The 10,935-nt window shown below is 36.0% G+C and overlaps 3 protein-coding genes across 3 annotated transcripts; all 3 read right to left on the bottom strand.

Annotated features, from left to right (window-relative positions):
* Positions 1 to 2,998, bottom strand: LOC17889522 (KH domain-containing protein At2g38610). The gene is made up of 7 exons (XM_006294566.2): positions 2,714 to 2,998; positions 2,520 to 2,611; positions 1,988 to 2,139; positions 1,652 to 1,768; positions 1,435 to 1,551; positions 1,147 to 1,290; positions 1 to 687 (listed from the first exon to the last, which is right to left on the bottom strand). Exons 1-7 carry the CDS (start codon positions 2,797 to 2,799, stop codon positions 535 to 537), a joined length of 861 nt encoding a protein of 286 aa, XP_006294628.2. The 5' UTR covers positions 2,800 to 2,998; the 3' UTR covers positions 1 to 534.
* A 2,094-nt stretch (positions 2,999 to 5,092) lies between these two features.
* LOC17888776 lies at positions 5,093 to 7,582 on the bottom strand. Its single transcript, XM_006294095.2, has 8 exons — positions 7,158 to 7,582; positions 6,911 to 7,058; positions 6,654 to 6,804; positions 6,435 to 6,560; positions 6,280 to 6,360; positions 5,973 to 6,165; positions 5,621 to 5,891; positions 5,093 to 5,532 (listed from the first exon to the last, which is right to left on the bottom strand). The coding sequence occupies exons 1-8, from the start codon at positions 7,353 to 7,355 to the stop codon at positions 5,297 to 5,299; spliced, it is 1,404 nt and encodes a 467-aa protein (XP_006294157.1). The 5' UTR covers positions 7,356 to 7,582; the 3' UTR covers positions 5,093 to 5,296.
* A 1,245-nt stretch (positions 7,583 to 8,827) lies between these two features.
* Positions 8,828 to 9,803, bottom strand: LOC17888122 (protein LURP-one-related 8). The gene is made up of 2 exons (XM_006294967.2): positions 9,429 to 9,803; positions 8,828 to 9,317 (listed from the first exon to the last, which is right to left on the bottom strand). The coding sequence occupies exons 1-2, from the start codon at positions 9,666 to 9,668 to the stop codon at positions 8,964 to 8,966; spliced, it is 594 nt and encodes a 197-aa protein (XP_006295029.1). The 5' UTR covers positions 9,669 to 9,803; the 3' UTR covers positions 8,828 to 8,963.
* Between the last annotated feature and the right edge of the window lie 1,132 nt (positions 9,804 to 10,935).

Consider the following 10,935-nt stretch of genomic DNA (forward strand, 5'->3'; position numbering starts at 1 on the left):
GAAAAATAAATAGATATAATATTTGAACTTGAAAAGGAACCAAACTTTTACATCAAAGTCTCAAAAATGAAAAATCAAACGATAAGAATCAATCCAATAAATGTGTTTTTTTTTTTGGGTTTATGTTTTTACAATAAGAATTTCAATCCTCGCCCTTTACCCTCCCAAGCCACCACATCTATGTTCTCCCTATATATAATATATATTCTCATACCTTCTTCTTTTTTTTCCCTTTTTTGCATGAATCTTTTTTAAATAATCTATAATGTTTCTCTGATGTAGTCTCATGAAGACGACCAGAGAAAAAAAAAAAACAAAATGGAATAAGAAAAAGGAAAATAGCCACTCATGGTCACTCACCGGAGAGAAACCAGGAAGGCCTTAAGACCAGACCACCACCATTGCAGCCACTATTGGAGAAACCAAATATACACATGCGTGTCTGTGTATGCATGCAGACATGTACTTTTGGTTGAAGAAACCATTATACGGCTTTATAGGAGCGTTTCAGGCGAGACAAACAAAAAACGCTTCTTAGCATCCTGTTTTGGGGCGTTTACCACTTGAATTGAAAGGCGAAACGCTTCCTCCACCGCTTGGACCTGGACTCTCTTCCCTCAGGTTGTTCGAGTTTAGCAATGCTAGTTCCCTCAGCTGCTGTCTCTTTATAAAATCTTGCGACTCATCCTTCATTATAGCAAACAAACAAAAAATGTTATTGTATTGGATTCCAAGTTTTCCTATTATGCTTGCATTTTGGTAACAAATAAGAATAGTCAAAGACATAACAATGTCAGTGTTTGAATAGAAGATGGCTTATTTTTGGCGTTTGCGATTACACCAATTGCTACTTTGACTGGTGCTGGTCGTCAGAGTAGTGGTCACACATGTCTGCATAATTGAACACTAACCACAAACTCCAAAGAATGGTACTGAAATATGTACGCTGAGACAAAAGACTAGAGACCCTACAGGTAATAACTATAGTCTCAATGAGGCAAAACAGCTACAGAAAAACCTAAAAGAAAAACGTGTCCTTCCAATTTAATACCCTCCACGGAAGACGAGACTACTCTCTTAATGCCTTGTACTGATATCAAAACATATAATAGACCTAACATAATTGAGGAGGACAATGAGTGTTACCACAGGCTTTAGTAACTCTTCTATAATTTCTTGAGCTTGTCGCAGACGTATCTCCACGATACTCGCTGGAAGATCTGCCTCTATTAGGATGTGAAGCTGCTCATTCAAGTGTTCATATCCCGGTCTTCCCCTTAGTTTATCTTCCTACGTTGTATCATCAAAAGCACAAGCACACGACATCTTATTCAATACTCTTTTAAAAGCCAGAATACCAATCTGGTAGACTCAACTGGTTGGTTTATTTGTGAAAGCATTTGACAGAGTCCCAAATATTTCATAAAATTTTACCTTTTCAGGATCCTTGATTGACCCTTTTCCTCTGATGAATACACGGCAACCTGTGGTAGCTTCAACGCGTTTTAACGAGTTGCCCCTAGGGCCAAGAAGTCGTCCAACAAAATTGAACTGAAAAAACAGAAGAAAATAAGAATGGAGAGTTGAGAAACATGACCATCTATGATGGAGCATATGATGAACAACACACATAAATATGAAAACTACTCACATTAGGATAGTTATCTACAGGAATCTCCAGACGCAATATCCTTTTGACGGTGTATGAACTGGGGCTTCCAGGTGCACCTTGCCAATCCATTGTCATTCCAGGTGTTCCACTAAGTCTCTGTAAGAAACTGAGTGTTTTAGCTTATCTCACAATGCTTAACAGAAGCTAGCGCAATAGCATTCTAGTACTCTTAACCATATAAACAAAGACATTGTGAATGAAAGGTTAAATTTTAGACAACATTAGAACATGGCTTAAAACAGATCACCAACTATACAACTGTGTCACTGAATAAGTCAGGCAAACTGAACACTTGGTGCTGTGATGAAACCCTACCTCCTGAGAGAGGCCGTTCCAGCCGCCTAACCCGGTGTTAGAGACATTAGACATAAGATTAGAAGAAGCCATGGGGCTGGGACTTCTGTGTCGAAGTCTATCAAAATCACCAAATCCTTGGTTAGACATCATTCCAGATACCCTGAACATCTCTGCAAATTAAGGAACTCTTTATAAGAAGTAAGAACCACATCACTCTTTAGGCATTTGACACTCTAAAATGCTAGTAATAAAGTATAGCTAATGCTGGATTCAAACAGACAAAATTGAAGAATCAGATCAAACGAACTTGATCCCACTCTCATGGACTAATTGAATGAACTGAATTGAACATTTTGTAAGAAAAATAGCTTAGTAACAAAGAAAGAAATCTAATGACTTGAAGTCATTCCCCCCAATCTGGTGGAAATCAGAAGATAGAGAGCTAAAAGGGGTATATACACTTTAATGGTGGTGGGAAAACAAAGAAAGCTTTAGATCCGAATCAGAATCAAAAAAAAAAAATTAAGAAAAAGAAAAAAAAAGGACGAACCTTGATTCAATAGACGGCTACATATGGGTAGGACCTGCATAAAAGGAGTAAGCTTTTGATGTTCGGCGAGAAGCTCCGTCAAGTACTGAGAGCTGTTCGAACAAGAAACAGAACACAGATCGGTTTTTGCACAATTAAAAACAAAAATAGAGAGTTGCGATGATATTTGGAAAAAAGAAAAAAAAAAAGGGAACCTGTCGATCTCAGGAGTGCTTCTAATCTGAGGAGAAGCAGCACGAGCAGGAGAGAAGTAAGAGGAGTTATTATACAAACCAGACATGGGTTGGTTTTTGCGGCTTTCTTTCTTGCTTCCTCTGTCTGTACAGAAGGACCAAACCAAAGGAGATTGTTGCTCTAAAGGGTTTGATGGAAATCGCAGAATAGTAGAGAGAGAGAGAGAGAGAGAGAGAAAGAGAGGGAGAGAGAGATAGAGAGAGAAAAACCAAAACCAGCAGACACCAAATGTGAATTCTGCAGGAAAGACGCCAGACTTTTTTTTTTAATTTTTCCTCTATTTTGTTTGATATTAAAAAAAAAATCAATTATTTTGCTTTTCATCTTTTGGGAAGAAAAAGGAAAAAAAAAATCAACTATAAAGTTGTGTTAAGTGACAGCGTGGATCTCTCTGTTACAAAGGTTGAAAAATTTGGTGTTTTTTTTGTGTGTAGGATAAAAAAAAACAATCAACCGTCGTCGCCGTTTGATTCTGTGAATAAAAATTTAATTAATGAGAAAAAAAAAATTGATGAAGAAGACTAATAATAATAATAAAAGGGAGAAACTTTGAGGTGTGTGCGTGACTACGTAGACCGTATCTTTTAACGCCGCTAAAAGTGAACACGTGTCAACCATGCAATCGCTCGTTAGTCTAGACTCTAGAGAGAGAGCTGTCTTTTTGGCCTTCTTGACATTTATGTATTTTCATAATTAACAACCCAATAAATGTGTTTCTTCTGCAATTTTGTCCCAAAAGTTTCTTTTCTTTTGTAGGGTTATTTGGTTGTTTGAGACTTGAGTGGTCTTTTTATATCCATCCTCTCATGGCTCTTTCCAAGTCCCTCCCTAATTGTAAGTTGTAACGCACAATTATATATTATTTTACGAGTTACGACTACATATTCTTTATTATTACCGTAAATGGTGTGCAAATAACTATGTTGACGCTTGTAAATCAGTAACCAACCGTTGTTCACAATCAAACCTTTAAAAAGTCTTTCCTTAGTCAATGCACACTAGTCAAATCTCAGAACTCATGACCTTTTTTAAAAATGGCTTTGACTAATGCAAAATATTATTTGTACGTGGAAGCCTAAAGGAGCGGGAAACACGACAAGGTACGTGAACAATAACTGTTTACTTGAAAAGAGATTGTCACGCTCTGGTATAGAGCTCCTGAAGTCTTGCTTGGGACTACTCATTACTCTAGTGCTGTTGATGTTTGGTCTGTTGGATGCATATTTCGTTTGTACTCAACCGTCTTTTACTCTTTTGAATCCCATCTTTGTTCTACTATTTTGCCTTTATTGATGTTTCCCACTTTTCTTTTATTTGCAGCCGAGATATTTAGGAGGCAAGCTCTTTTCCCTGGTGATTCTGAGTTTCAGCAGCTACTTCATATTTTCAGGTGTTTGCTTCCTTGTTTGGATTCTAAATTTCATTTCTTGATAGTTTTGATGCCTAGTGTGTGTATGTACCGATGAATGGTTCAGAAACCAGTTCAGCACATCTTGTAAATTCATTTAGATCGTAGTAGTATCAACTGAGCAGAGCAGCAGTGGCCGGGTGTAATGGCAAATTGGCAATGCGTGACCGGCATGTCTATCCAAAGTGGGAGCCTCAAGATTGATCACGTGATGTTCCATCTCTATCTCCTGAAGGAATTGATCTTCTCACGGTTATGCTCTTCTAAAACATTACCATTGCTGGAGAAAATGGCCTAAGATTCTTTTGCGTATTTGATCTCTTTAGTGGAATTCTCAGATTCTTTCTGTTGGGGTTCCTAGTTGATGATCATTTGTTTGAACCTTTTTGAACAAATGCTGAGGTACAATCCAGCTGATAGAATCTCAGCAAAAGCTGCTCTCGAGTCTCGACCATCCCTACTTTGACGACCTTGACAAATCTCAGTTCTGAGCTCTGGCAAATTCCAAATTTCTATCACTGATCAGGCTTCTCTTTGGAGTTTTGAAGCTGATGGCTCAAGTTTATTGTCACCATCATCTTGGTGTTTTAATCTTTGTGATTTGAGATAGATTTGTGCTAATACAAAACAAACTGAAGAGAATCCAAATCTGTTATTTGCTGCTTTGTTACAACTTACAACCACAATTGCTACTCAAACACACAAGTAAATTACAGGTCACATGATATTACACAATTGAGAAACAGAATACAGAAATCTGCTCCAAAGCTGATAAATGTAAACAAATGATGAGTAGCTTTAGTTAGACCAGACATGGAGAAAGCCGTCTCTGTTTCCCTTATATTCTAAGTAGACAATTAAAGTGCCAGAGCAGAATCTTAATGCTCTAGTTTAATATTCTAAGTAGACAAATAAATTGATGTCAAAAAGAAAACGAAAAAGAGTAGACAAATGATTATACTAGTGTACATAAATGGGAGCCAAATCCCCCCAAATATTGCTGCTTCATTACAACTGCAATTGCTGTTCAAACTCAAAGTAAATTACAGATGATATTACACAATTGAGAAACAGTACAAGACACAGAGATCTTAAAGCTGATTTAATGTAAACAAAACAAATGGTGAGGGTAGCTTTAATTAGACCAGACATGGAGAAGGCCGTCTCTGTTTCCTGTGTATATTTCATTCCGCTCTTCGTCGTAGAACAGAGCGGTTATGTCTTCCAAAGCCTCAACAACCGCACTTCTCACTTGAATGGAGTTCCCCAAATCACTGCTGCTGCCGTCTTCTTCCTTATGACGACCATTATTTGCTTTTATCTTAGCTAAGCATTTACCAGTCAAGATATTGCTTATGTTAATCGACCCCACTGCATTAACAAGTCACAACAAAGGGAGATCATTTATTATGAGGTTTCTTGATTTTAAGGGTGGATAACGAGTCTGCTTAGTGCTTACCATTTCCTTCTATCCACTGTTCTTCGGTATCAGCCTTGCAATATGAGATGATCAGATCCTGATCGCTTGTTATGTAGATATTGTTTGTGTTACAGTCTGGATGCCAAAGAAGATGATCCTCAAACGAGGTCACAAGCTCCCCGCGGAAATTCCACACAGAAACATTTCGGTTCCTGAACGTTAGAAACAACTGGTTCTCATACAAAAATATGAATGCTGATGGTGTCATGAATTCAGTTCTGCTAACTTCAATCAGCTCAGCATTTCGAACCTTTAAGAACATAAAACTCTATTAGAAACATAAAAAAGCAAAAGACATAAAGCGGCTTGAACCAAGAACAAAACTACTCACGTCAAGTATTTGGAGATTCTCGTTCTCTTGCTTAACTAGAAGCTTTTCGTTGAATTGTTCAATGAAATCAACTTTCTTGTTTCGGTGAAGCAAATGATTGAAGGACTTGAGAACTGTGCCATCTTCAATTGATAGAATCTTCAAAGGAACATGACTTGCAGCTCTCTTGAAAATCAACAACATTATCCCTGGACTGGTGCAAGTAAAATACACGCACAAGTTAATGTGACAAGTCTTCAATCCCAATCAAGAACACTATGAATCAACATTTGTAAACGGGACACATGGAAAGATGTAGAAAAGTCACCTGATCTTAATTTCCTGAACATTCTTGTCTGATATTGAGTATAGCAAGGCATAGTTTTTCAGATCAAACACCTTGTAAACACTGCAAAGCAAGATTGTGGCTCAGTTGGAGAACTTCAAGTCAACACAGTTTGGGTAATGAAGACAAGATAATACCTATCATGTGCAGAATATGTCAGCACCTTCCCGTTAACATCATCAAACTCTACAAAACCTGGCCACTTTAGTGACTCAGACTCAAAAAGAGCAAATCCCGCGTCTGCTTGACCCCTCAGAATATATCTAACAGCACATAAAAAAGAAAAAGAAAAAACATTACTTCCACAAGTCTTAGAGCTAACTTAAAAAGACATAACAACAGAAGAACAAGCATACTGGATTCTAGTGGATCTGCATTTCAAAGAGCTGTAATTTTCAGAGGCGTAAACAGAAACAGTGATGAGAGAATCATTGTTCTTGTTGTAGAACAAACTCCTGATGACTTCATCGGGACTAACATTTAAAAAGCAAACCCTTTTATTCGTTTCTGCAATTACATAAACCAAAACCCCATCGTCAAACTCACAATGACACAAAGCTAACAAAAAAAAGTTAAAAGGGATGACGCAAAAAAGAAGAAGAAGAGTGAGTACCTCTGCTAAAAGATGCACAGATACCAGATTGAGTAAGAGTAAAGACAATGTCTCGAGCAGCGACAATCTCAATAACTTTGCTTCGCTTCAACAAGTTAGGTAATGAAACTAAACAGTACCCTTTAGGATCATGCGAATCATATTGCTCCTGAATTCAAATTAACGCAAAAGAATCAGACTTTGGTAGAGAGCTGGAGAACCAAATTGAGAACTCTTGAGATAAAATCGAAATCAGAATATAACATACCACGAGACGCATGTTGCGGAATCTCTCCTGAGCAGTGCTGATTGAGAAAGCTCGATCCAAACGAGACGAGATTTCTCGGCGTTGAAGCTTTTTGACGCTATTGACGAACCCATCGGGACGAGACCTCTTTTTGGCGATAACTCTTCTACCGCCGCAAGGTCTAGGGTTTGCTATGATTCTTCTTCCTTCCATGATCATCAATAATAAAGCTTTTGCCTTTTTGGCCAAAGTGATTCAACACTAACTGTTGCAACAGCCAACAACAAAGGCACCCAAATGGGCTAATCTGAATCTATGGAATTAAAAGGATTTTATCATAAGAAAAACTTGGCGCTTATGACATTTTTCCTGAATGTGTAATGTAACATTGTTTGCTCTTTCTCTAAAACTAATTTTTTTTTTTCTCTAATCGCAAAATTTTAGTGCTTAAAAACTGTCGGAAGCTTTAGATGTGTATGTCTCGGTGACTGCTATGCTTTTATATGCTTTGTGCCGTTTTGGCATAAAATCTTTTGTTACATTGAAAAGAACAATATGATTATGTAATTTTACAATTTAGGATCAAATTTTAATTCACAATTTTGGTATCAAATCATAATTTGTAATTTGGCGCTAAACCCTAATTTTATAAATTTCATATGAAATCATATTTTGGCGCTATTGTTTTATTTACGCGGTTTTCAAATTTTCGCCTCGAATTCTGAATTTCAAAATTTGGCTTCGAATCCTAAATAGTAATTACACAGTTACATAATAATAAGTCAAATTTTTAGTTTTTGATATGAGATCACGTTGTTCGACTTTGTAAATAGAGAAATATAAACTTTTGTAATTTATCATTCATGATAGTGTTTGTTTTGTAATTTTGGTGAATACTCACAATTTTAGAACCCCAACATAACAAAATGATGTTGTTGTGCTTTTGCATCAAAACTTGACTATGTAATAATTGCCGTGCAAGGATCAGAACTGTATAAGTTTTGTATCATATCAAAGATTGCAACGCAAAAAATATTGCTTTTGTGCTTCCAGCGATATGAAAAAAGTAGATAATGTGTGTTTGGGTTCAAAATCTCTAATCTATTTAGAACTAGAAGCAGTAAAGACCTCTTAATAGCTGCATCAAATCTCTAAATGTCTTCTAATACTCCCAAGTGCTCATATCTCTTAATCAGAATAAGACTTTGAAACTGAGCTTAGCTTAAGGTTTGCTTCACCCTTTCCATGGCTTTTTTTATTTCCCAATTAAACAAATGTTGTAGTTGACTTTTAGCTAAATCGATCTTGGTGGCCTTCAACAGTTCCTCCATTTCTGGAGTGTGAGTCCTTTTTATCAAATTCTAGTTTGACCAAAGCACAAAATATGATATTAATTGTTCACTATAAAATTAAGAAACTAACTCTTTTATCGCAAATATGTTAGAGAATTTGCATCAAATCATTTTATTAACAAATTAAAATTTTCTTGTTAATTAACTTGTCATCAAAATTGTCATGACCGACAATTTATTAAATATATAGCCGGCTTAATTCATCATCAGCCTCTACCAAAACCGTCATCGTTGATTCGTCTCTAGATATTTTTGTTGATTGTAATTTTGTAGTCCCAAAGGCCAAAATCAAAACGAGAAAAACAAAATAAAACTATCTCTGTTTTTTTTTTTTTTTTCTTTCTAAAGTTGTCTCTATCCATGTGTACATTTAGGAAGGAACACTTTGCATAAAAATTACATAAAAAAAAAGTAAACTAATATACACGTTAAAATCTTTAAACCGTGAAAAAAAAAAAAAGAGGGTGAAGAAAATTCAAGAAGATCTAAACATCTGGTCGAGGATGATGGTCAATGCCATGGCCACACGAGGCTCCATCTCCGATTCAACTATGAGCTTAAACACATCTTTGCCAAAGGCAACTCCTCCGATCATCGTCTCTTTCCTCTTGATCTCCGCTGTTTTCTTCTTGTTCCTCCTCTCGTCCACTATCTTGCAGCTTCTTTGACCGTATGATCCTTCTATCTCGTACAACACCGTCTTCTTTGTGCTAACCCACGCCAAGCTTCTCCGGTTTGATATTATGTTAACGTTCTTTCTCGCCGTCAAGATTGGGTCTCTCGCTGTTTCTCCATCGTATACCATCCAGCAATCTCCAAAACTCAACTTCTGTTCAAGTCAATTAACAAGAAAATGAATATTTGAGTTTTATTTTCATAATTCATAATTGTGATTCTGTATCACTAGAGAAATGTCTTAAAAGAAAAACAAGAAAAGTACCTTGCGGCGGACGGAGAGGAGGGGGAGACCGGAAGCATCCATAAGGACGATGTTGTCTCTAGGAGAATTCATGTAGTTGTCGACTCTAAAGACAAGCTCACCATTGGCGTTGTAAACTGTGAAGCCGTCGCAGTTGAAGAGAAGGGACTTCTTCCACACCGTCAAGACCACGGCTGCTTTACTATCACACAAGCTCTCGTCGCATGTAGTGTTTGGGAATTTAGGGTGAACCTTTGTCATCTCTCTCGTACGTTCTTTTGATTATTAGTCTCTCTGTTTCTATGTGTATGTGTGAGTTTGTTGGAGAAGAAGATGAGTTGATGTTTTGTTGTATGTATAGGACTTGTTAATGAGAAGAGGTGTGTTGCGTGTTTATTTATACAAAAATGTAGAAAAGAGAGAATGAGGTGCTCAAATGCAAAAAAGAATGGTCTCCATCTTCTTGTTTTCCACTAGGGAGAGATATCATTGTCAGTCTATTACTATAAGATATCTTCTCTTTTTTTTTTCTTAGGTCCAATTTTTGTTTTAATGCATTATTAAATGTAAATTAGTGAATCGATTCCTTTCTATAATCAAATATTATTATAATAACGGTTTTGCATTTCACCTAAACTCCAACAAAAATTATTCATATCGAAAACCTTGTTTCTGACCAATATTTTTGGCCCTACAAAATAGCTTATTATGGTCTCAAGTATAGTATAAATGTGACACTAAACAAAACACTGGTTCATATGCTCTAGTTTTTTTTTTTAATAAAGAAACTTTGCAGAAACTATATATTGTTGGCGATTCCTTTTTCAACTGATAAGCTAAATTAATTTACTTAAAGGAAAATTAGCAAAAATAATGTTTATAAATTAGAGATGGTTTTATTAACCCGCTCTTTTTAATTACAAAAATGATATTCCAAACAAATTTCTGTTACGTATTTATTTTTATATTTTCTAAACGAAAACGATATATATATTTTAACTTTTCTTTTCGCTATCAATATAGGATTCCCCTTAAACATTTCTCTAATCTTTATTGGCCATGCAATTTATTTATTGATAGAACAGAGAATCTAATTGTCCTAGCTACAGAAATTATAGAAAGAAAAAAAAGAGAAAAGAATCTAAGAGCAACGAAAACCTACGGAGTACGGGCCATAACAATCCATCGACATTTTCCAGTGCATCTTTTTTTATAATGGGAACTGTTTTTTTTTTTTAATTTTCAATTTCTAAAGGATTATTCTCCAAAAATTCAACCGAAAGTATTATATTTGTTTCTTTTTTTTTTGCAACAAACAGACTACATGTGTGTCCGAACCGAAAGTAATATATGATTCAAACCAAAAAAAAAAAAAAGAAAGAAGAAAGTAATAGTATATGATCTTTATACTCTCTAAGATAAAACCATATACAGTATATGTATAGTAATGGAGATAATATACCAAGTTTTAAAGATCACTTTGTGGATCAAACTTACTCTCAGCAGGAGGTGTCCCAGTTCCAACATT

The sequence above is a fragment of the Capsella rubella genome, unplaced genomic scaffold (genome assembly GCF_000375325.1).
Source record: "Capsella rubella cultivar Monte Gargano unplaced genomic scaffold, Caprub1_0 scaffold_4, whole genome shotgun sequence".
Taxonomy (NCBI): domain Eukaryota; kingdom Viridiplantae; phylum Streptophyta; class Magnoliopsida; order Brassicales; family Brassicaceae; genus Capsella; species Capsella rubella.